A 26,847-nucleotide genomic window follows, 5' to 3' on the forward strand; every position below is an offset into this window, starting at 1 on the left:
TTAGAAGGGGGAACAGATGGCAGTCATGGCACTGTCCTGTACTACATTTAATCCCCATGGATATGAAGTCCTTGTGCTTAAAATAAAACTTCAACATACATTCTCAATGCTTCAAGGTAAAAATTAGAGTGATTTGTTAGCAAAACAAAGAATATCTGTAAGTTCCACAGGAGGTCAGCATCAGGTTTCACACTTGACACGGTTTTTATATTCTATATAATCCCCAATCTGAAATTTTACAGTTGAGATGCACTTTGTGTGTATTCAGCTTCTTTACATTACTGTGCAGTGGCATTTCTGAGAGTGGATATAGTTCCTGTAATCAGCAAGCTGCTTCAGGTACAAGTTTGAAGGCCATCGGTGCATCTCTACAAAATTGCGCTCTTCCACTAGACAAAGAAATAAAGGAATTAAATGTATAGACATAGAGCACACATGCACAGCCTGTAAAAAGTCTTTTAAAATAGATTAAAAAACATTAAGGCTATAAATAAAACTGAAAAGATAAAGATGAGTGCTGCCCATTTTGCTTCAGCTCTGCTGTGGAGCAGATGTAAGAGCTGTCACACAATATTTCCTTGTTATTAAGTTAGTAATAAACAAGTTGGGCTTTTTTAGTGAATACAATACTCATTAAGGAGAGCAGAGAGATATTCCTAAAGATGAACATTCTTTATCCCTAGAGGATAGCCAGGTGTGCTATGCAAGGATTTTTCTATGCTGCAGCACTCTAAAGCAGGGTATGTCAATTCCTGTGCCAGTAGTTTGTCTCAAGATCAGTACAAAAAGCAAGATGAGGACTGCAACTAAGAATTCAGCAAGATGTTAATCTCCTATTGCATGTGGTTTTTATCACTAGCAAAGTTATATAACAGTGTCTTTTAACCATATTATTTAGATTAATCTCTTCTGCTTTTGCAGAAAGGTGCGTTTTCATCCCCTTAACCCCAGATATTCCAGAGCCAGCCTGCAGCCATGGTTCCTGGTTGAGAGGCTTGGACCAAGGCACAGCAGAGAGGCCCACAGCCTGGGGAGCCTGAGGGCAGGCAAACTGCACTCATACTGGGCGCAAATCAGGGCTTCATTCTTCAGTGGAGTATCCTGCTAATCAAATCTGATTTCCTCTGTGGCAGGGTAACCTACCTAGCTGATCAAGGGAAGCCAGTTGATGTAATGTTTTTGGATTTCAGTAAAGATTTTGATACTGTCTCTCACAGGATCCTTCTAGACAAAATATCCAGCCTGCAGCTGGATAAACATGTTATGTGAGCTACTGGGTCACGGCTTGTGCACGAAGAGTTACAGTAACTGTGGTGACATCAGACTGGTGACCTGTCACTAGTGGGGTTCCAAAGGCCTCCATCCTTGGCCCTGTGCTCTTCGACATCTTCATAAAAGACCTGGATGGAGGACTGGAAGGGACACTGAGCAAGTTTACAAATGATACAAATCTGGGAGGAGCTGCTGACTCCCACAAAGGCAGGGAGGCCCTGCAGGGAGGCCTCAATGAATTTGAAGACTGGGTGATCACCAGCCATAGGAAGTTCAAACAGGTAAAAAGTGCTGGACTCTGCATGTGGGATGAAGTGATCCTGGATATATGGACAGACTGAGGAACGAGATGTCAGAGAGCAGTGCCCTGGAAAGGGATCTGGGGGTCCTGGTTGGTGGCAAGTTGAGTATGAGTCAGCAGTACTCTGGCAGCCAGCAGGGACATTCGTGTTCTGGGGACATCAGGCCCGGCATCACCAGCCAGGCCAGGGAGGCGATTGTCCTGCTCTGCTCTCCACTGGGGTGGCCCCACCTCAAGTGCTGGGACAGTTTGGGACACTACAGTATAAGAGTTATGTTAAACTATCAGAGAGTGTCAAAAGGAGGGCCTTGAGGTAAAGCCATGTGAGGAGTGGCAGAGGGCACTTGGTCTGTTCAGCCTGGAGGAGACTGAGGGGAGACCTCATTGGGGCCTGCAACTTCCTCCTGAGGGTAAGAAGAGGGGCAGAGGGGAAGAAGAGGGGCAGACACTTATCTCTTTTCTGTGGTGACCAGTGACAGGACCAAAGGCAATGGCCTGAAGTTATGTCAGGGGAGGTTTAGAATGGATCAGAAAAAAGTCCTTCCAGTGTATGTTTGGGCACTGGAACAGGCTCCCCAGGGTAGTGGTCACAGCACCAGCCTGACAGTTCATGGAGCTTTTGGACAATACTCTCCAGGTGTGACTCTTGGAGATGGAGCTGTGCAGGGCCAGGAGTTGCACTCAGTGATCCCTGTGTGTTCTTCCAACTCGGCTGATTCTGTGATTCTGTGAAGGTCTCAGGTCTTGGAAAGCCCTTGGAGAGTGACTGCCTGCTGCTGTATTTCTGTCCTGAACCTCGAGGTGATGAGGTGTCATGGGTCAAAGAGAGGTATCCGGGTCAAAGAGATGCACCCCTCATCAGGGTAAAGAAAAATCACACAGGCAATGAGCAACACTTTCTAGTTACATATCAGGAAGTAAATACAAATGCTTGGAAAAATAAGTATCAGTTTCCTGGAAGAAGCTGGATTTGTTTACTTGAATGGACCACAGTTTTTTCATTTTATGAGATCTGCTGGAGAGTAATATAAGAATGCTATTTTCTTCAAGGAAAACCCCAGCACTAATGAAGAAGTACCAAAAATGACCCATTGCCTTTGATTTAAATTATCAAGATAACATGAAGGGGTTGACATGCAATGGCCAAAGTGTTCCAGCAAATTCAGGCATGGGTGGGAACCTGGCCATCGGAGTAGGAACAAAAAAAATGGTGGTGCTGTGCTGGCTGGATCATGTTGTGTGCTGATCCCACAGTAGCGTGGTGAAACATCCTGCTGGAATATCCTAAAGAAACCCTAATCATTGTCTCATGCAAAAATGATATTGTCCAGAACATCACTTCTAATCTCAGCAAAACAGAAAAATATTTGTTTCTTCAAAATGAACAGAAAAATACCTGAAAGATCTTGAAATTCAGGCTTTTGACTGAAGATGAGGTAGTTAGTGGCAATAAAATGAAGAAGCCAAGTTGAAAGACAATCAGAATTGTGAAACTGTGAAAAGAAAGGAAACACAAAAAACTATGTAATGCTATAATGTCTAAAACACAACCGCATCTCATGTATCAAAATATTCAGGTTTCCACTGCCAATACCGCAGTTTACTAAATAAAGTTTTGATTGTGGAAGATAATGAAGGAAAAGTCATTTAATGGAAACAGGTGTAATACGTAAACGTGTGAATTTACAAATATGTAAACAGATAAACACCAAAGAGCAAATCACAAAATTCCCTCTCCTAGAGGTAGGAAAAACCCCTGAGCAATCATGAATCTTGGAAATTTAGTCATCTGCACAGAGGCAGAGCTTCACACAAATGGAGGGAAGGAAGGTGGATGTTGGTTTTGTAGTCTCCTCTTTCTGCAGAAAATCCTGTTTGATTAAGGCAATAGCCTGCAATCTAGTTTTTATTTTCCTCGTTTTCCAACCCTGCCTATATTGTATCTCTTTTTTTTCAGCCTCAAATCTTTTCTTTTCATACTTTTTATGCATTTCTCTCAATATTCTGTCCAGTTAGATCTCCTTTGTCACCTGCATACCGCATAATTTTCTTTTTTGACTAAAAGAGGAAGGAGTACATCTTCACTTGCCTAAAACACATCTTTTCTGGCATAAGCTATGGTTAAGATGACTTACTGCAGTGTATCCATGATAAAGGAAATTACACAGGTGAGGGTATGACTAGAGGGTTTGGAGCCCAAATCTTATGGGCAGAAGCTGAAGGAGGTGGGGTTTTTTATCCTGGTAAAAACAGAGGCTCTGGGGGACCTTATCACTCTCTACAACTCCCTGAAAGGAGGTTGTGCACAGATGGGGGTCATGCTCTATTCCCAGAAAACAAGTGACAGAACAAGAGGAAATGGTCCCAGGTTGTGCCAGGGAGGTTTAGGTTGAATAGTAGGAAAAATTTCTTCATGGCAAGGGTTGTCAAGCTCTGGAGCAGGCTGCCCTGGGGACAGTGGTAGAGTCAATTCTGTGTTTCTGTGACTGCACATTCTGCAACTAAAGGCTGAAGGACTTCTTCTGGCCAGCCTGGTATCACTAGTTATCCCTAATAAACAGATTGTATACCAGCATATTTCCTTGGGAACACAAATTGCTGTTAACATCTTAAAAATCTTAAAAATCAAACAACTTACTAAAGTCAACATATATATTCTCATTTGAAATATATAACACATACCTTAGCTTTTTTGAGCAAGCTAACAATACTGAGGCTTGTGGAAGCCAGTTCCCTGCTAGGCATGCTCTGAAGCTGCGTGATGATGTAAAGTTCACAAATATGCTGGAGTCTCATTACTTGGTACATCTCTGCACAGATCAGCAGAGACATCGCTTGGAGAATACTGGCTAAAAATCAAGAAGACATAAGTTACACGTTTTTTACCTTTTTGATAAGATGATCAAAGCTACTTTTCACCAAGTTATCTTTTAATTACCTAAGAACAAACATAAAATCAGACACCTGTGATGACCTTGTTTTATTTTTCATTATTATAAATTTATGCTTGCTGTATCACCTTATTTTTCCAGATAAGTTATTCAATTAAGAAAAAAAAAAAGAGTTTAGAACTTTTTGGCAGGTAGGTGTAAAGAATTACTGTCAATATCCCAGAACTTGAAGATGATGAGTCAAGTGTTGTTGATCTATTTAGAGTAAGTGGTTATTAATAAGAGGATTTATCTTTCTGAGTTCTCTTTCAAAAAAGCACTTTTATGATACAATAGAATATAGCCAATAGGCCAAAGACAAAAAAGAGCAACCTTTTTTTTTTTTTTTAAATATAGCATGGTGGTTGCTTATTTAAATTGATAAGCAAGGAAATGTTAGATGGAGTGGAAGGAGAAACATGGAGAATATAAGAATAAGGTAAAATAATTATTTCAAAAGAAAACAAAAGCAAAAAACCATATCACAACATCATTCATTATATCAAGGAAAAACTAGCCGCATTAAAATCATGTTTTACATGTAGTATGCAGATTTTCTTCCCATAAAAAAAGATAAAGGTCGAGACACAAAGAATATTTTAGCTCAATTTTTCTTTCCAAACACTCCAGTTGACATTTTTTTTCTGGGTTTACATACATGTAAGACAACCATGTGTAAAAATAAGATAATCTTGCAATTTAACCTTGTTTATATTAAACTTAGCTATATACGTGTTAAAGAAATTACAACTTTTAAATCAAACACAGAATCAAGATTAGAAAACAACATTACTGTAGTGTAAAAGTAAAATCCCAAATATTATAATGGATCAGAAGTGAAATTGCAACTTCTTTGCATCATATTATGTAAGCACAAAGCAAATACATAATTTTATTAGCAGTATTTCTTCTGCCTCTAGCTGATTTTACTTGAATAGGGCGGATTTCTTTTTTTATTGCACAATACGAAAAAATATGAGACATTGCATATTCAAATATTGGCACTTTTCAATTAAATAAATGCTGCTACAATACTCTCTGTCAATGAGTACTTTGGAAAAATGAGTCACAGATAAAGAACTGTATTTTACAGTTTTCTTACCTGGGAAGCAGGAGTCAGTGTAAAGGTACTCCAGGAAGGAGAGGAAAGTGTCTTTGGAAACCCCGTACACAGGAACCAGAACGCTATTTGCTTCTAGATAATTACCATTAAACATAGCTGCCATAACCTCACAGCGGGCCACCAGAACTGCCCTGTGGGCTGGTACAGTTGCACCTTCAGGATGCAAGATTAAAATAAATATACAGTGACGTTATATAACACAGATCTTGTTCATTTTAAAGCTCGTGTCTTCTTAGAAGGTCTTCACTCCAGTGAACATGACTAAAGTGTTGAAAGTTGGCAGTAACTAACAGCACACTCACTGCATGCTAATTAAGATGAATAATAAATAGTAAAATAAAGCAAAAAACAGCAAACAAAAATTAATTAAACCAAAATGAAATAGACTAAACCAATACAATAAATCTGTTCACATTAACTGAACCTCCAGCCCATTGCATAAATATTTAGCGCTATGAATTCTTTTGCAAATGGTTAATGATGGAACTTGATGATCTTAGGGGTCTTTTCCAACCTGAATGATTCTATGATGGGTCATTTGTGTTCACCAGCAACCCTACTGGTAATTAATATTTGTACCAGAATAACCACACAAAGCAGAGAAAGGCAAATTGTTCCAGATGAAATTCCATTAAGTCCAGTAAGTAGGTATAAATTTAACTGGATTAAATATTGTGCCTAAGTGAACTTCCCGAATGGTTGTCTTATGAAAAAACCACTGATGATTTTTTCTATAAATTTATTAATTTTGTAGTATTTGCAAGTGAGTCCTTTGCTTTACTACAGCATTTGGAAGACCTGGAGAGGCCAACAGCCCAGGGTGGTAGAGGCCTTTCAGGCTGCAGAGTCCAGCTGGACTGAGCAGTCCATTTCCACGTGCAAGGAAGTGTCAAGCAAGTGCCAGTCAGGACAGCAACCAAAACCAAAATGAGCATTTAGAGTTGGATGTAAATGTTTTTATCAAAATTAAAATAAACAGATCAACTGACATGCGAGATAAATATACTGTATATACTTACAAAGAAGTTGCTGTTTTAATTATGTCTTTAACCACAACACTGGCACCTGAGTAATTCTTTTAAGCCTTCTGGCATTTTTGTCTTTTGTTCTATTTCTACTCCCCTGTGCTTCTACTTCCAAAATGTCTAAGCTGCATACAAAAAAAAAAAAAAAAAAAAATATATATATATACACATATATGTGTGTGTATGTCTATATGGAAAGAACACTTGTCAATAGTTTTATGTAATTGTAAATATGTAGTATTTACAAATTTCTGTAGTTTGTCTGTAGTAACATGATGCTGCTCTGATGTAAAATACACATGCAGTTCTGTATGTGCTTGTGAATGGACATTCATCTACTAATTAAGAAGCTCAGTCACGTTCTGTGTCTTTACACAGATATAATGGGCTCCCACTTTTCCTGACTCCCCTACTTCTGTAAGCTAGAAAGCTCAAAGCAATGCTAAGTATCCAAGGAATTTCTCAAAAATGTACAAATTTGTTTGTCTAGTTTTGACAAGGCTTGTCTAGACTAAGGCCTTCAATTTCTCTTAGTAGTTATTTAATACATTTTTTGTGATTGATGAATTAGAGAAAAACGTTTGGAAGATGTATCAAGCATTAAGAGAAACAATTCATATTTTATTAATGGATGAGCATGCTTTTTTAAAATTCTTGTCAACCCATTCAGGGATTTGGGTTTTTTTTCTGTGAAATATATAGTGTTGTTCTGGTTTCATCAACTTCCCACAAAGCCTTTTGAAGGAGTGGGATACTGAGGTGAATTGTTCACGTCATTGAGCTCAACATCAGTATTTCCCTCTCCTTTTCAAAGATATTTTTGTGGAATTTTTTTCCATGTATTAAAGAGACCATCTAGAAGGAGTCTGCTTGCCCTTGTGTGCTTATGCTTGAGGAGTTAATGCTTCATGTTTGGCCCTGAGATTTACATCTGAAAATAATTAAACAACTGTCTAATTCTAGCAGGCCATTTCTACATGAAGGGTGAGGATGGACAGAGAATAGTGTTAACTTTTAAAAACCATCTCATTCTTATTCTTACAAAAGCATGCAACATGTTTCTCCCACTGCATATTTTATCGTAAGGATGAGCACATTTAATTTCCAGACAAAAATTTCAATCCTGACACTGCAGCACATCAGGCAGTAAAATGTGCTGAATGTCAGTGGCATCAGATCTGCAGGTCACCAAACCCTGGTAGCAAGGACAGTGAATCCAGTCCCTGTCAGCTTCTGGGGGAACAAGAAGGGTGCTTCCACAGCCAGCACCAGCCTGAGACGGAGAGAGGGATGTTGGGCAGGAGTCAATAACCACCATCTCTGATCTTTTCACTGAGGGTGACAAGCACAGAGGTGGAGCCCATGCCTCTCCAAGGTGTGATGTTGGGCAGAGCCCTTGAGTATGTTCTAGTGCTTGTGCAGCTGGGAACTGGAGTGAGATTAAAAAATAAAATAAAATAAAATAAAATAAAATAAAATAAAATAAAATAAAATAAAATAAAACAAAGTAAAACAAAATGAAAGAATGCAAAACAAAATGGAGTAAACCAAAACAGAATAAAATAGAATAAAAAATAATGTCAATCAGGATGGCACAGTCTACCATGACAGGCAGAGGGAATTCCTATAGGCTCAGCCCAGGCAAACCATGCTGGAAGTGGACAGTGCTACAGAGCATCCACAGGGAAAGCTTTCCCTGCTTTCCAGAGTCACAGCAAAGCATTCACATTTCTTTAGCTTTGATTCCATAGAACATGATCACCTCTATGCCCCACACTCCTGAAGAGGGGAAAAAGGACAAAGGCTAGAGGCAAAGGCAGCAGAGGCATCTTACCTTGTATTTTGAAGATGACATCAGCCAGGACAGGTGTGTTAAAGAACAGCCTGAGAGATGTATTATAGAGCCGTTTTATCTCGTGTGACCTGCACTCCTTTAGAGTGTTTAGCTGAAAAATAAATTGGTAATAAAGAGCTGTCGTGTGGCAGCCCACAGAACTAAATATTATGGAACATCATTTATATGGGAAAATAAACAACAGCCTCTCACATGTGCATTCCTCTGCAATCACCTTTTATCTTTTAATTTCCTATTCCCTACAGTGCAGCAGCTCTGAGGGGTCTCTTTTTTCCCCACAGTCACACCTCAGCTCTTGCCTTTTTTGGCCTTTGACTAAACTCCCCCATCCAGCCCGACCAGACAGGTTGGGCTTCATTGGAGTTTTCTGGAGTCCACACTTCTTCATACATTCCCTGTTGAGACCCAACACTGCAGCAAAATGAGTTTTGAGGTCTCTGGAGGTAGCAGGGGACGCACATCCGCCCCCTAGGACAATGCTCTCTACAGATGCAAGGCAGGTGAGAGTTCTGTGTTTCTTTATATTGCCCTGGAATTTCCTCCACAGAGGCAGGGGGAGCTCACAGGCTGGAGCACAGACTCCTCTTACAGTAACCTGGTGGTGTCAAGACCCTCCAAAGCCCTATACTCCCAGCTAGTTTTCTGTTTTGGTTTTCTTACTTTAAAAATGTAATCCAAAGCTGCCAAAAGGAACAACATTAAAATCATATTGCTAGATTGTGACAAGTGAAATTTAGATGAATTTATGATTAAAATCTTAAATTTATCAATTTTCAGTTTTACTAAGAAAAATCACAATTCCTTTTTTTGGCCTCCAAAGAAAAATGAAATAAGAGTACCCTGAAGGCATTAAAAAAAAAAAAAAAATGACAACAGTGCAGGCTCAGTATCTCAAAAGTCTCCAGACTCTCCAAGTCCAAACCTATAAATGTTTTAGCTGTGGGCACTAAGGGCTGGTAAGCCTAAGACAGAGCAGTCAGAAGCTGAAAACAGCTCAGTAACTTTTTGATCCTTATATTGTGTTATTCCAAGAGAATCTGAGAGGTTTTCCCATCTAAACAGACAGAAATCATTAGAGCAAGTTCTATAATATTAGGGAAAGTATAAGCTCCACAAGCAAATGTCTATAAAAACTAATTCTATATTAAAACTAATTCTACATTGTAACTTTTTATTAACTTAATAATATGATATGTTACATTTTTCTGTGAGGTCGTCTACTGAATGAACTATACTGAGTTATAGACGGCTTTCCATATCACAACATTTATGTGAGAAACTACCCCTCTGGATCTACTGCAGAATCCCAACTTTTGGCATATGTTCAGGAAAAAATCTTCCCTAGGCAGCCTCTATTACATGGGAATTAGCAACCCATAATCATACTGCCAGAAAGCTGTGAATACAACTAATCCTTTTAGAATACGTACTTGTGTGATTTTTACCAATTATGTTAATTCTGCATGTTACATCAGGATAACTGTGTACGTTTCTTCAAACAAGCCACTGAAAACATGAAAAGCACAAGCTGTGTAAGCCAAAATGACTTTAAAACAAAGACTGACAAGAGACCGTTGCCTATAAAACAATTTCTTGAGAGCTTAAGTAACTAACGGTGACCCCAAGGGAGTCAGATGTACCTTCCCTGGAGTTTTCAGGATACATTTAACTTTCTCAAGCACATGCTCTGTTTTTTCTGGATCCTTCAATTTCTTTTTTATGTCCTCTTCTAATCGTTCCCACTGAAAAGCACCTGTCACAGGAGCAGGGAGAAATGGATTATACATCAACAAAGCATGGGCCTCAGCAGGCAGAGAAAAGGTGATATCAATGCCAAACACATCCTGCAGAAATGGTAGATTTTTGTACATAAATCAGCCAGATCCTTGCTTTTAGCAGGGGAAAGATGCAGTTTTGCACATTAAAACTTCCATGGTACTTTTTATAGTGCAACCATGTACCAACAGACTAGAGCGTCTCCCTTGCTTTCAAACTCAGTTTCTGAATTCCTCCCAGTTCAGTCACTACATATTGCAGGTAGAGATTCAGAAAAAAGTAATCCTCAGTGTTTCAATATTTGTGGAAGTTCTTTAGTTTCTGCCCCTGCTGCTGGCTGCATTGTTCTCTGGGTGACTGAACCACAAAAACTTCATGCGCAGTTACATTCTGAGTCCTCATAGCTAAAACCAGCACAAAGTTTGCAGTAGAATTTCTGTTATTCTTGTTTTCACAGTCAAAGCCATGATACTCACTGAGGTGTCTCAATAACTTTCTTGGGAAAATGAAGAGAGTTAAAACAAAGATAGTTTATCTTCATGCATTTTACTGGAGTAAGTCTCAAAAGCACCATGAGGCTTTGTGGTAACTTTCAGTTCTAACCCAGGACAAGAACACAGAAATAGATAAAGCTCAGTGCCAAGACCAACTTAGCACAGCCCTGAAGATGCTCTGCTGTCGAGAGGCTAAATCAGCACCTACAGCACACAGCATCCTCAGCTCAGTCAGCTCCCAGCTATACCACACTGGTTTATAACTTCATGGGCATCATGTCACAGTCCTGGAAACCTGAAAACTCATTATTTGTTCTTTTCTCAGCCCATACCTCACATGCCTTCAAAAGACATGATCACCTCTCAGAGGCACCAAAAGGCACAAGGACTTTTGCCAATGCCCCTCATGCTGGGACCTGTGACCTAAAGCAGAGCTCTGCCTGCAACTGCACAGTTTCACAGCTCCTTGGTTGACATAAAGGAAAGTGAAAAAGCGAAATTAGTGCATACAAGGCAGCAGACACAAGTTGTAGATGGTAACAGATGAAGATGTTTACAAGGATGTTTAGACTCGAAGAAAGGAGGCTCAGGGGTGACCATGTCACTCTCTTCAACTGCCTGGAAGGAGGTTGTGGTTGGGGTCAGTCTCTTCTCCCAGGTAATAAGTGACGGAACAAGAGGAAACAGCCTCAAGTTGCACCAGAGGAGGTTTAGATTCAATATCAGGAAAACGTCTTCACCTAAAGGGTTGCCAAGCACTGGAACAAAGTGCCAAAGGAAGTGGTGGGGTGACCATCCCTGGAGGCACTTCAAAGATGTGACACCTGGGGACATGGTTTAAGTGATGGGCTTGGCAGTGATGGGTTAGTGATTGGACTTGATAATCCCAAGATCTTTTCCAACCCAAATTATTCTATTAATTAAAAATACTGTATTTATCCATCACCTGCTGAAATTCCAGTTTTAATCCCCTATCCTTGTCTCCAATAAATGAGACCAAAAAAAATCCATTCACTGTGAAAAACTTCTGCATCTGTTCTTAATGTTTGTCACTGTTTTGGAAAGAATTGAAAGGGATGCCTTTGATGAGCAGACTCCAACTGAAAGCTGAAAGATTCTCTGACAGGTTGAAAAATAATTTTAAAGAACAAACAGGTATTTCTACTTCCAGTAAAAAACCCCAACTTTTTCAGCTGAGGGTTTCTAAGCAACATCTGAAAAGTGAAAAAAATATCTGTGCCATTTTAATAGCTGGCATTACGTAGGTGAGGTCACAGTCTGTACAAACTGGTAACAAAACTCATGCAACATGTTGGAAGTCCCCAGACTCCCACCATTTACCACTGTTTTCTCTTCAGCAGCACCATACCCAGAAGAAAAATTACTTGGGTTTTCTTAAGTAACTCTGCACTCTTGCTCTTGTGTTTAGAACCTACAACATTTTAAGAGCCTAGGATCTGAAAATGACTCCAACTCCAAACTTTTTTTGGCAAAATTTTGAATGTTATTGATGTTAGCTTATAGACTAATTTAATTTAGGCCCATTAAGTCTGGAATGACAACTAATTTAATCTTTGTTAAATCTAGGTGATGGTTTTTTTCCATTGTCCATAATAGTCACAAAGGATAAAATACGTGTGGCAACATGGTATAAACATCATCTCGCGACAGCAAACCCATGTTCCTTAGGGTAATGCACATACTCCTTCATGAGAGGATAGGAAATGGGTAGCCAGACCTGTTCCCAGTAGGTACCTGAATAAATGAAGTGGAGGATGTCTGGGAGACAAGAGCAGAAGACAGAATCCTTCACCACCACCCTGACTGGTGGGACACAGGGTGGGACACCACGGGGGGATGAGGGGAAGGGATCCCCTGCCTCCACCGCAAAGAGACTCTGTGCCAGCTGCATGATGGAGGCATCGTGGGCGTCAGATGGGCTCTTCACCCCAAACAGCAGCATGAAGAGCTGGCTGACGGAGCAGAGGATGATCTTGTGAGCCTCCACTGCCCTGCTGAGGTCCTCGGGGTAGAAGGCCACATCTGTGCACTGGCAGCAGCAGAGCAGGTTGTGCAGGTCTGCGTTGTAGTGCGAGGCTTCACCCTTCAGGATCGGCATTTTTTCTGCAAAAGAAGTCAGGCTGTAAAACTTAGGCAAGTGTTAATCATAGGACAACTGACCTTATCAAACAAAGGGCAATTTTTAAAAGAGGTATTCAATGAGAAAATTTCTTATATGCAGTTCGACTATCTTCAGTAAAATACTCTAAAAATGGAAATACTTGGTACAGTAAATAAGTTAAGAAATACTTAATTTCACAGTAAGTGCCTGTCCTTCCATGAACCTTCTATAGACAGTTACACTATAAAGAAATGTTGACTGTGTATCCCAAATCTAAGAGGTCTGAGCAAATTTCTAGAACACACAAGAAGAGACAATTACAAATTTAGAGATACTACTTGTCAGTAATTATTTCACAGAATAAATGCATCATATGGTCAGAAATCACATAAAAGTGCATACTTCTCTCCCTTGCTGATGCTGTAGAATAGTAATTCATGCACTAACAGCTTTCTTTTGTAATCAGTCCACAAGCCTTTTATGTAAGGATTTTATTAATTCATGTTTTCGCTATTCATTAAGTCCACCAGAAAACCGCTATTAGTTATATCTAAAATTAACTAGAAATCCATTGCAATGTTACATATTGCCATACAATTCTCCTCAAGTTAATTAAACCATCACTAAAAGATGATGCAACATACTCAGAATAACTGACAATAGATAGCACAGCTCACAGGAACAATTGTTAGTAAAAACTGCAATAAAAAATATTAATTGTGCATAGAAAGTGACACACATAAGGAATGATACTAGAGACCAGACATGAGTGAGCACCTGGCTGTTCAAGCAGAGGTGGTTGGACTCGATGGCACTTCTGTGTCTTTTTCCTTTTCATTTTTTCAGATGACTTCTGATTCAAACTTTGGATCATAAAATATTCCAACTAAGACAAGAAATACATTTTTTTAAAAACTCTTGTTGTTTAATAACAACCTAGATGTCAAATTAAGGAGTATAACAGGTTCTGTATTCAGCGCTAAAGCTACTGACACTATTATGAATCATCCAAGAGAGTCCCAACACTCCTTAGCAGAAGCTACCATATTTAGATGGAATTAGTACCACTTAACACATGATTTATTCAAATGATTGTAGCTAATTTTTGGGTATTTCATCTTCCTAGAAATGACAGACACAAAGATATTCAATTTAACAACCTCTTTAGATGCTGACTGTATCTTGTGAAGTGGCCTCGTTCAGTTGGGTGTTAAGATAAAAGGACAGAAATACAAGTGGAAAACTGCAGTGTGTTGTATGGCTTTCCTAAACCTTCCTAGTTAAAACCAGAGCAACTTAGGTACTGCTAATTCAGATAGCATCACAGGATCATAGAATCCTAGAATGGCTTGGAAAGTACCTTGAAGACAATCGAGTTCCAATCCCCCTGCCCTGGGCAGAGACACCTTCCACTAGACCAGGTTGCTCCAAGCCCTGTCCAACCCAGCCAAGAACACTTTCAAGGATGGGGCACTCACAGCTTCCCTGACCATTCTGTTCCTGTGTCTGACCACCCTCACAGTGAAGAACTTCTTTCTAACTTGAATCTTGCATCAGTGGGAACTTGCACTCAGTGGAAGGGTCCATGGTATGCCTCCCCTGGTTCTCTAAAGCCCTCACATCAATCATGCACTCCCTCTGTGTTCTACCTGCTTCCAAACCAGCAGATTCTCACTCACCACTCCTCCAAAGTATTTCTGGATGTAGAAGTCATTAAGAGTGTGCAGTTCAAGGTAAGTGGCTCCAAGTTCCTTTGCAAGCTGAACTCCCTCAGAGGTCATGACACAGCTTCTCCTGTCTGAAGTGCACAGGGGACATGTGCAGGGCACTCCTGGGGTAAAAAGTAATAAAAAAACCCATTTTGGCCAAATAATGCAGAATTTTTTGATTCCTAAATAACTGTAAAGTTATTTTAGAAGAGAACAAAGAGGGAAATGAAAACAGTAATTTTATAGTAAGAAATCTGTAATTACAGAAAAAAACCCCAACTTCTTATTAATCAGTTCAAAATACTAGTCACTCTACAAACCTCAATACACATTACACTAGCATTACTTTACTGGTTTTGTTAAGGTGGAAAAGCCCAGCCAGACTTCCAGAAGCCAGGTTTGGCTTTGGCTCATTACATTTGCATGCCCAGGTCTTGTACTAGCCTTCAGGTGTTATCATTCATGAATGACACCCTTAAACCTGTTGAATTATTGTGGCCTGTCCATGCAGGAAGCACACACAGAAATGGAAAAGGAAAATTTCCACTCCAGACCAACCTTTGATGGGTATGTACATACTGCAGGATCTGATTTAATTACACATATTTTACATACGTTTTTTAAAAAACAAATTAGGAACTTTTAATATTATGCCAGTTAAATGTTAAAAGTCTTTTAGCCACACTGGGTCAGCTTTGCTCAATGATAGTAAGAACCTGCCAGCCATGGATGTGCTTTCAAACGTGCTGTGCATGCTCCATGTTAATGTCCTCTGCCTAGACCTATGGATAACATGTACTAAAAGAGCTTTTTCTTTTTTTTTCTGATCATTTGTTTTGGCAGCACCATTTACCACTACAGAGGATTAAGATCTTAGTAATCTGTATGAGCAAACTGCTGTGTTCACAAATACCTCCTAGAAACAAAAGGGTTCTGTGTGTGCACAGCAGTTTGCTCTGACAGGTCCCAGGGCAAACCCAGAGATCCAGCCTGATGTCTCCCATGACCACATTATTTAAAGAGGAAGACAGAAAAAACTAAGTGGAAAAGAAAAAAAAAAAAACCACTAGAGGAGTCATTCAGTTTGGTGATATCCTGTGCTTAAATACTAAGTGTAAGAAAAGGGTTGGGAAGACAAACAATTTACCAAGATCTCGCCTTTAGAATGGGAGATTTATTACTCCTGTATAAATGAGAGCATAAAAGCTTTTGGTTGTGATCAGTGAATTATTAAATGGAAGAAAATAAATATTTAACTGTTATGGAGATCTTTAACTGTCCTTTATCAGTCACTGAGCTAGAAGATTTATAAGTTGACCCTGGCAAAACTGAGCATTCCATCCACAGAGGATACACTCATATGGATGAATATTTCTATGCACATTATAAAATAAATGTTTACATCTACACTCTTCGCGTCCCTTACTCATTAAAAGGAGGGATGCTCAGAAGCACTTGTTTTAGTCAAGTGTCATAAAGTAAAAGACAAGCCAGGCTCGTGTTTTTCATTCATTACTTTAAGAAAAAAATCCCAGAGAATTTCAAGGCTTTTCCCACCCATTCTCCAGTGTTTGCAGACTGCTGGATAGAATTTTGATCTTGTACACTAGACATATTTTATACCCAAACATATGTTGCTTAATCCAAATTACTGGATTTAATCCCCATGTGTGATGGCTCCACAAGAAAGTCGTTGCAGAGGTCAAAGAAGGATAGGTTGCCTTTCATCACTGGGGTTAATTAAGCACAATGTTCTAGCCAATACATCAGTCTACAGAGCCAAAATACATGTGTGTATTACTGTCATCCTGACAGACTAATTGTTTCTGTTAACAACTTGGAAAAACAACCAACTTCTACTGAAATTACACTGTACCCAAATTCCAAATGAGATTTTATCTGTCGTTACAGGAGGCTGGATACATACCATTTTTTCTTGCACCAATAGCAGAAATTATTACTGGAACTGAGCAGTGGTTTAATGCTTTTTTTACCATTGGGACATAGCTGTCCTTTAGTTCTTGAAATGAAGTCTTGTCATTGACAGAGTATTTAATCACAATAATATCAGCTCCTCCAATGAGCCTGCAGGACGTGTACCAGTCACTGTCAAATATATCCTAATAAGAAAAAAACACTGATCAAGAATTTACTGTCTATTAAGAAAAAGACTAAATATTCAATATTCTTAATGCAAAAGTTTACGTAAGTGTTTTTGGCTGATTAGACCTTATCTGAAGACATGCAACAATGAGCAGAATTCATGCTTTGCAATTTCCTTGTGTGGAGAACAAGTTGTTTGTTAGAATAAATCACAAATATTTTCCATGATTTCAGGAATTCTGCAAGAAGAACTGAAAATATAGTTTATCTGGGTATATTTCTTTTAGGAAGAAACTTTGCTGGTTTAAATACTTAACTTTAAAACTGTTTCATTTAGGAAATAAAAGCACCTTCAGTGGTAGAGGTTTTCAGCTATTCATACAAAAACATTATTAATCACACCATTTTAGGGAAAAGGTTACACAGAACTATCCCATGTACCTGTGAACTGTTAAATACAAACTCAATAATTCAGTGTGATTTTTATCTGCTTCACAAGAGCTTCCACATAGCTTTACCAGGTGTTAATGTCTTCAGGATAAGGACTTCAATCACATACCTGAACTTCTTTTTTCAATTTCACGTTCAATTTTTCATTGCTCATGCTGAGGACTTAACCTCTAAAATTGTTTGATACCCTGTCAATTTCCAACTGTGCTGTATCCACATGCAATATACATTTATTACTTGTGTATTCGTCATGGAGCTGTGATTCCACAACTTCTGCTTCACCTGAAGATAGCTCATAAATACCTGGGATAGCCCTACCTTTGAATGTATGCTGAATTGAAAACTCTTGAGAGAAATCTGGAACTGGTCCAGAGAACCAAAAAACAATTCTGATAACCCAAAATACTATCACCTCTCAGAACCAAGATTTTTTTTTTTTTCTATTTATAGATATTCAGGGGGCTTATGAGAAAGATGGGGACAAACTATTTGGCAGGGCCTATTGTGATAGGACAAGCAGAAATGGTTTTAAAGGAGGGTCGATTTAGGTTGAACTTAAGGAAGACATTTTTTACTTAGAGGATGGTGAGGCCCTGGCAGAGTTTGCCCCAAGAAGCTGTGGGTGCCCCATCCCTGGCAGTGTTCAAGGCCAAGCTGGATGAGGCTCTGAGCAATCTGGTCTACTGGAAGTAGTTCCTGCCCATGGGAGAGGGGTTGGAATGAGGGGATCTCTAAGGTTCCTTACAACCCAAACCAATCTGTGATTCTGTCATTCTACACAGCCCTGCATATCATGAGGCAAAACTAGAAGAACTTGGGATCTTGAAAAAGGAAATCAGCAGTAATGAAATAAAGATGATGTGAAAAACAGGAATAAGTGAGCACAGAAGAAGTAACAAAAGGGCACAACTCAAAGTTTGAGTTGGGGGGGATCAATGCAAATTTTGAAAAGCAAGTCACAGAAATAAAAGCATTATAAATGGGAGTCAAATACATAAAAGATTAGTAATATCAACAAGTGATGTGGCTTGCATTGTCAACTTAACTATTTTTGATCATTTCAAAAGGGTCATTGTTTGAAATACAATGAGGTTGCTGCAATGCTCTTAACTACAAGAAGTAGCATGACCTTGATGGAAGTCAAAGTCAGCAAATATTTACCTGAACTGTTAGTGCACATAATTCCCAATTCAGGTCTTGACCTCACAAAAAAATAAATCAGGAAATAAATTGTAGTAGGCATTCCCACTGATCTCTGTAATAGAAGCTTTTGTTCTGCAATAAGTAAACCACAATTAACAATTTATCAGGAATAGCTCTTAGATAATTAACCATGTTGACAAGAGAGGAGGTCAAGTGCACTGCTCTTGATAGTTGTTTTTTTGAGACAACCAGCTAAAGACTATTATAATCCCAGGCTAAGGAGAGTCTCAACTAGCACTTAATACAATCATTTAGGCCCAGTTAATGGCATAACATTCACACATAAATGCACCTTTAGTACCTCTAGCAGTAAGACTACCAGCTACAGTACTTTGAGACAGCTGTCTAGATGGACATTTGGAGAACACGGTCACAAAAGCAGGCAAAAATTGAAAGTTTTCAAGGGACAGCTTTAGTATCTTTTAGCTGATGAAGACCTCAATGAAGAATTTTTAATAGAGTTGTATACATTTAACACAACAAAGGTTTAATGGAAAAATACAGTACAACCCAAAAATAACATAGAATATTTATGTTTTATTCTGTTGGCAGACAGAAAGCACATCTGTTCCTTTGCAATTTCCTTCCAGCTGACACTCTTCAAGGTCAGCCCAGGTTTGTACCTGCCCATTGCTAAAAGATTGGAGACAATTGGTGGTATCATAAACAAAGTGCAGAGCACAGGTGGACAAATATGTGGTAACTGCTCAACTTTAAGCATGAGTAATAAAAAATGCTTATGGAAACTTCTTAAGGAATTTAATGTGTATTAATATCATATTTGTGTATAGTTTGTATATTGTTTTTGCCGTATGTTGTTTTTCACTCACTCAAGGGTACAACAGAGCTAAATCTAATGTGTTGGGAAAATCCTCCAAAAATATCTCTGACAATGGGTTATTTGCACATGCAGAGCATGTGGAGCCTCCTTTGTTATCGCTTTTAGAGAACCTTTATGCAAAAATGACAGATGGAATTTCTTCTGAATCTGAACATCAGTTCAGATTCAGGAACAACCTTAATTTCAGGTTCCATCCATGAAATTTGTGTAACAGCTACTCCTCATCATGCTTCTTGCTTTGTTTCCCAAGTCAGCCGTTGACAAAAGGAAAAAGTAACTGCACAGCTAAGTTTATTTTAATATGACCTTATTAATTATAATTATAATTATACTTCAGATGTTGTTCCACTCAGGAAAAGCTTCATCCTTCCTTGCATGCCTTCATTCTAAGTGTCTCATAACATATTCTTGCCATTAGTAAATTATACTTCTCAAGATTCAGTGTTGAAAATAAAGCTTTCAGAGGCATTGAAGATACAGTTTTCCTACAAAAATCACATGATCCCTCAAGACAACAATACTTGCTTTGTTAAAAATGGTTTATGAATGCCTTTTTGGAATGGCAGTGAAATTCCTCACACAAATGCCCTTGCAATGCCCACACTCTTTCTGAAATCTGCTCGTAAGTGTCCCCACGTCCACCCAGACCAGCCCTTGATCTGAGGCAGCAGCAATGCCAGCCGCTCTTTGTGGGGACAAGGGTGCCTGGCCACCCCCTAGGAAAGTTCCCTTGGGATTTCCTCAGTATCCAAGAGAGCTGCATTGGGAATACTGGGGAGTTATCCCTCCCTATGATCCTTTTACAGACCCAGTCTCCTCTACCAAAACCTTCTTCACACTGATGCTCTCCACACCACATATCTGGGGCCTTCCCCATTTTTTTTCAAGATTCCTCTGCAATTTCTTATCAGGTGTGCAGCAGGGCAAATTTTATGGGCGTACCCTCTACAATTTACTAGTCCCCTGAACCTACTCAGATAAGTAATCTGCAGCACAGATGGAAGTATCTTCTTCAGAAATCCCCCTAAACGTCCCCCCCACAAAACAAAGGAAGCTCATATTGGCCTGTGTCATCCTCTCATAAATTAATTTAATAGTATTTTTTACCAGGATATGATCATTTGTTGTAAATTGCCACTTCAGGCATTCAAGTTTAAAAATGAGAAGGGATGACATTCTGAAAAATGAAAAGTTACAAGCTGTCATTTTTTACTGAAGCAGTAATTTGTCTAGATTTCTAAAAATAGTAAATGAAATCTAAAAGTGGATCCGATTCCTTTACCTTTAGACATGATAAGGACTGGCCAGCCTTGGCAGCTCAAGGGGCACAAGAATTATGATAAAGAGGAAAAAGCCAGACAACTACACTATGGATGATACCGTTGCCATAAGAAAGCTCACAGTGTTCAAGTGACTATTCCTGTTGGTGCAGTAAATAAAAAAGCAGACAAGAAAAAATACAAATAGACTAAGAGAATGAGAAAGTTGTAAGAGAGAATTAGGAAAAAAAAAATCATAGAACAGCTTTTCAAAATTGTATTTAATATATTTAAGTTGCAGTTAATATATTTATGTACTAGTGAGCCCCATGGAGATCTGCAGCTCTGTGCAAGGCTCTGAGAAGATGCAGCAGAGAATCCGCACCACTGCAACTATCTAATCCAACACAAAGCAATCTCCAAAACCCAGCTCTCTTTTTTCCCTTTTTGTAACATTTCTGTACTTGATGATGTTAGTAATTCTCTAGAAACGGAGCAGTTTCTATAGAATAGGGGAAACCAAAAAAATTCTGGGGGTATTGCTTCCGGGGGGAAAAATCAACCAAACAAACCAAAGCCATAAAAACAAAACCAAACCAAAACCAGGTGGCTCATAGTAGAAAAAGTCAAAAAGGGCAGCAAGACCCCCAGGATAAGACAGAAACACTCTCATATCCTCAGGGTATTGATCTGAGTAAGAGAGGGGAAAACAAGAGTTACCGCAAGTAGGGAACACTTAGAAAGAAGTTTTTATTTTGCCATTTATTTTCAAGCGCTGTAATTAAATGAATCAAAACACGAATTACAGCTTCTATTCTGTGCTTAATTCTGGACTTGAGGAAGAGTCACTTGTCACCAGATATTAAAAATTGTGCCTGCACTTTTTCTGCAGAAGCATAAAAAAATTCAGTGTTAAGTGGAATTGCAAAATACATGCAAGTCAGTAAAATGGCATCTCAGTCATGAAGACTGTCAAATCTAATACAGAGTGTTTATTAAAGCAGCCTTTCCCAAAGCAAATCTTAAAATTCCTCTTGGAAGGTACTCCTTGTGAGTTACTAGCTCCATACAGAGGTTTGCCCCTCCAAAATTAGAAAAACTCTGACATTCTTTTTCAATATGACCTACAATAGAACAGCTTGAGCATGCATAGGAGCTGATCAGCTATTAAAATCACAATATTCAGCAGAGATGTTAGCACACATGTCTTTTACCTAGTTCTTTATGTCTCCTCTCATCCTAGGTCTGTGTTTTTTGAGAAAATGCTTTGAAGCCACATGATTTACAAGGATGTGGGTGCACTGTCCAGCCGTCCCCTGCATAGAGCACACAGCTCTGCCAGAGCAGTGCCGGACACAGCAAGCCATAATGGTACACCCAGAGAGTGGCATACAAATAGCAACCTGTCCTTGGAAACCCTGACATTTTGCTCCCACATTTTGAAAATGTGGTGTTCCGCTACTGTCTCTACAGCCCTGTGATATCTGCGTGGATTATAAGGTCCCCAAAGTCAACATTTCCATCCTCCACCCTGCAACTGCCTCAGGAAGGAGAGCTGCTCTCAACATGCTGTTTTGCATGTTGGCAAACATGAATCTATCTTTTTAATTTTCTAAAGACACCTGAACTGCTGGCCCTCCTGCAGACTCAAAAGGCCAAGCAATGTCCTGGACTGACAGACAGATGCAGCAGCAGACTGGGACTGAAGAAAACTTAAACTGCACCACAATCTGCCATACAAAAGGGTCCCCCCCACTCACCGTGGAGCTCTATTCAGTAAACTCACATCAACACTGCCTTTCCAGACTGATGGCTGTGAAGGACAAAGAGCAGCGGGGCACCCTTGAGTTTTGAGACTCCCAACTACCAGTGTACTCAGGTGCCAAGTTCATGTCTAGGACTGACTTGCCTTAATCATATGGATTTAATCTAGATGAAGTACAAATCCCAGGTAAAACACAAATCCGCCTTTGTGCTCAGATGGTAGAGGCTGAAATACTGCAAGACCCACCACACCACCACCTCTGTGTTTTGGTAACATCCAACAGGGATCCTGTTCCTTGCAGTATCCGACTTGAGGCAACAACTGTCAACATTTTGAATTGTTCTGTGCTGCTTCCCCAGGCTAGCAGGGGAGCAGCCCTGAATAAACCACTGTTACATGGTAAGCCTCAAGCACTCAACCTATGGGAAATAGTCCTGTTCTGCCTTACTCTAGCAAGGACACTGCTTGCAAATAACCACCAGAGTCCAGTCCTGCTATCTGAGATGTCTTCTATGAAGAGAAAAATGCTAATTTGTCCTCAACATTCCCAGTAATACATCTTCTGCCTCCTCTAGCTTACAGAGGGAAAAAACCTGAGGGCTCAGATGTGCAGTGACTCAGACAATAACAAGCTAGCTTTTGAAGGGCAGAAATTATAAGGTCTCCAGAACTGAACAATCTCATTTTGCAGAAGGGCAAATGTAATTAAAGCAGTGTAAAAACTCATCAACTGTGTCTCCAATCTACCCCTCCCTTCCCCTTCTCCAGCTACCCCCACTTGCCTTCCCACCTCCTTTACAATCCTCCATTCCTCTGAAACAGCCTTTTGAAGTCCTACAGACTTCATTTATATTCAGGAGATTTTACTCTTTGCTACGCTCCAGTGACTCCAGCAAACTGCACATGCAGGTCACATGCAGCTTCACAGATTAGAAACAGGATCCTCCAGTCCATCTGAACTGGTCTCTGTAAGCACAGCTGGCAAAAAGAAATAAAAAACAGAAGGACAGCTAAACTGGATTGTTTAGTTTCAAGATTGCCAGCTTCCGATTGTGTATTTCACGGAGCTGTTACAATTCCTGCAGATTCTCCAAAAGGTTTCCCTTACAGGAGCACAAAAATCACCCAAAAGGATAGAATTATGGACCTGAAACTGATTATTGTTTTAATTTCTAAAAGCTGGTAAGCTGATGGGGGTTTTTTAAGGCTACTAAGTAGTCATTAAATATGTTTTAATTTAGATTATCAGTATCATTTCTTACATAATCATTGATCTGCTCACACTCATAACTAAGTTTTCTCACTTACTAACAAAGGTGCTGACAACTTGCAACAGTGCCAAAATCTTTTTTTTACTATCAGATAAAGGTAATAATGTTAAGATGTGATTATTCTTTGTAAGAGAAGTAAAATTACTCCCTACATTGTATTTTGCAAGCTATCAAATCTTTTCATCTGTCATTTTTCAAAGCTGGAAAACTTACTGCCTGTTTTTTACAGAAAAATTAAGTTTCATTTTATTGTTGATAAATATTTGAAGAGAAAGCTTATAATGCAGTGTCACTAAGAAGGCATTCTTGTTTACCTCTGGATTATCTTTAACAAAATTCCCACTAAGCAGCACAGTTGAAAAAACCACCTTCCCACAGAGGAGGCCAACAGGGGCTTGTTTGTGGGAAACTTTTTGTAGCACCTTTGAGATTTCGCAGCATTTGCCTGGTTACATTTTATAAGTTTTTCTTACTATTTGCAATAATGAAGCTATTAATAAAATTCCTCAACAGTGAAAACCATATAAAATTAGGATATGTTTTCATTTTACTAAAATAAGTTCACACTGCTAATTGCAGTTACAAAGACTGAGATGGATCTCTTACCCAGACAGGACAGTCGTGTACCACCAGTCTGACATTTCCAAACACGCAGGCTTGATACTCGGTAAAAACTGGGTTTCCAACGTGACTGGCAGACAGGCTGCTGTCGATCTGGGAAATGAGAGCACTTCTCCTGAGATAGCTCCAGATCAGGCTGGGCTGCTGATTGTCCTCAGAAAAACCATCTCTTTCATTCCCAAAAGCTACAATATTAACCGACCTAAAATAAAAATAATAAAGACAAAGTTGTGTTAACAAAGATGAAGGGCAGGGATAAGGGGAAAGAAAATAAAATCCCCTTAAATCAAAACTAACATATTAATCCTTCCGAATCCTCTTCCCTCCCTAGATTTTAACACCCTCCTGTAATCAACAGCAAAACCACATACATGATCTCAAATCCAGCAGCAGGGTGGGAGCAAAGCAGAAAAGAAACCTGGAAAGGCTGCTTGCATTGCAAATCCCCAGCGGGCTTGGCTTCGTATTCCTTGGTGTCCACGCTCAGCCTCGCTGCGGTGACCTCTGGAGCTCTTGCCGCATTCCCTCTGCTTTGGCCGGGCTGGATAACTTGGTGCTGGCTGCTCCGGGCGATGCACTGCAGCCGCACGCCGGAGCTGCAGCAGGATCAGCAGCAGTCGCAGTAACAGCAGCGGCGGCAGCAGCAGCAGCAGCAGCAGGATCAGGGTCTGCAGCAGCAGCGGGATGAGCAGCAGCAGGAGGAGCAGCAGCAGCAGGAGGGGCAGCGGCGGCAGCAGCCCAGGCTGTGGTGGCCGCGCTGCTCCGCCGCTGTCGGTGAAGGCGCAGCAGGGTCCGGCCGGGCGGTCACGGCCATCGCATCCTGACGTCAGCGAGCACCGCGGACGCGATGGGCAGAGCGAGATGACGTCCCGAGAGCAGGTGCAGCCAGGTGAGCAGGGGCAGGGAAAGGCTCTGGGGCAGGGAAAGGCTCTGGGGCAGAGCCGTGTCCCACCCCGCTTCTGCTCCTGCTTCTGCCGCCGCCCCGCAGGAACAGGACCAGCATCCCCACACCAGGGGACGGTGCCGCCACTTGCCTGCACCAGGGGAGAGACCTGGGACTGTCACAGCCAAAGGAAAGAGCAGTGTGAAGATCGTCTCTTAAAGTATTTAAACCTCTTTTAATTTTTTAAAATTTAAATAATATATATCTTTTTAATATTAGGCTGATAATTTCTTAAATGCCATGCAGACTTTTTAGTGTTCATGTGACATTTAAAGCACTATTTTCCAACAGGATGATCTCAAATTGTATTAAAACAAACACAAATCACAGAATCACAGAATGGTTTGGGCTGCAAGGGACCTCTGAAGATCGCCTAGCCCAACCCCCAACGCAGGGTCACCTACAGAGGTCACACAGGAAATATACCAAATCCATTCTAAAAATACCATGTTTGCTGTCAGATACCACTGCATACTCTAAAATTAAAAAAAAAAAAAGTGAAAATATTTTAGTCATTCTAGGTGATAAACAATACTCTGTTATGTGAACACATGCTACTGTTAATCCCATGGGCAAGAACTCATTCAAAACAGGAGTTGATACGATTATCAACAGAATAGTGAATAGAGCTTTGCTTGCAACAATCCATAGTTTGAGAAAAGCACTATTCCACTATTTGCAAATGTAGGAGATGCCATTTGATGTCACTGCCAAAGTTTTGTACCAATATAGTACTTAATGGCAAGACCATTTTAATAAAATGTAAGTATTAATATCTGTTAATGAATGCTAATGAATTATTTTTATTTTTATTTTTATTATAAACTCTACTACTGAAAAAAAAAAAAGAACAAAACAACAGATAATTTACCAACCTGTTTTCCACACATTTTATCCCATTCGATCTTCTGCTTTTCAGTCTATCTTTGCTCTAGAAAACTATAAGACAAAGGACAAGTGGAGGTTGTGGTTTTGTTTCCTCCTGAAAAAAAGAAGTTAGAATACATGTTTCTTAGGTAAGTTTAAAAAACTATCACAGGAAACCACTGGTTTTTTCCCCAGATGATCCTCCAACTGTGATGTATCGCCCTACACCTCCAAAGCCTCAGCGGTGCCCAAACACTGGGTATATGATGTTGTGAGTCAACAGAGGACTCAAAATTTTGCAACCATGACTATTTGTGTACTTTTTAAAGGTCACTGAACCTCCCTTGGAATTCTTACATTTGCACTTGCAGCGATCTACCCATTGAAAATGAGGAAACCTTTCGGAGAAAAATTCTTCACACCACTAATGAGCCTGACCTGGTAGAGCTAAATGCATAAATAACTAAATACATGAATAAACGTGTGCATGCATATACATACACAAATGTGCATACACAGACTTATAAGTGCATATGTTTAAAAACATGTATGCATGCATATTATAAATACAACACACATATACGTGCAGATGTGGACACATATATAGATAGTTGTAACAAGAAAAACCAGACTGGTGAGTAAGGCAGTACAAATGAGGAGTGACCCAATTAACCCACACTCCAATTAACAAAACTCATTCATTGCTGTGGACCAAGTCCTGCCCGGGGGTGCCAAGGGCAGGGGTACCAACCGAGAAGGAGGGTCACAAAACACCTGTCTTCCTCTCACTAGTTCCTTCAACCACCTGGGAAACTTGGGGCTGACAAAAGTATCAGCTCTGGCAAAGTAGGCAGATGGTGGATGTGAGATTCATCTCAGCTGATGAACAGCACTTAAAGTTTACAGACTGAAATATA

General features: G+C 39.8%; 1 protein-coding gene across 1 annotated transcript; it reads right to left on the reverse strand.

The window, feature by feature from the left end:
• On the reverse strand, nucleotides 1–24,577 carry RHOBTB3 (Rho related BTB domain containing 3). Its single transcript, XM_048290698.1, has 12 exons — nucleotides 24,492–24,577; nucleotides 24,106–24,322; nucleotides 16,535–16,727; nucleotides 14,578–14,729; nucleotides 13,676–13,784; nucleotides 12,532–12,900; nucleotides 10,147–10,259; nucleotides 8,486–8,597; nucleotides 5,606–5,779; nucleotides 4,256–4,422; nucleotides 2,970–3,066; nucleotides 1–389 (listed from the first exon to the last, which is right to left on the reverse strand). Coding segments are annotated over exons 1-12 (1,821 nt in total). The 5' UTR covers nucleotides 24,494–24,577; the 3' UTR covers nucleotides 1–273.
• Between the last annotated feature and the right edge of the window lie 2,270 nt (nucleotides 24,578–26,847).

This window comes from Corvus hawaiiensis, chromosome Z (genome assembly GCF_020740725.1).
Source record: "Corvus hawaiiensis isolate bCorHaw1 chromosome Z, bCorHaw1.pri.cur, whole genome shotgun sequence".
NCBI lineage: Eukaryota > Metazoa > Chordata > Aves > Passeriformes > Corvidae > Corvus > Corvus hawaiiensis.

Excerpts from the sequence above, each read along its gene's own strand:
- RHOBTB3 (XM_048290698.1), bottom strand. Across the intron at positions 14,730-16,534 it reads TATTGGTGCAAGAAAAAATG|GAGTGCCCTGCACATGTCCC; the intron begins GTATGTATCCAG and ends TTTTTACCCCAG. Across the intron at positions 8,598-10,146 it reads TCCTGAAAACTCCAGGGAAG|CTAAACACTCTAAAGGAGTG; the intron begins GTACATCTGACT and ends TTTATTTTTCAG.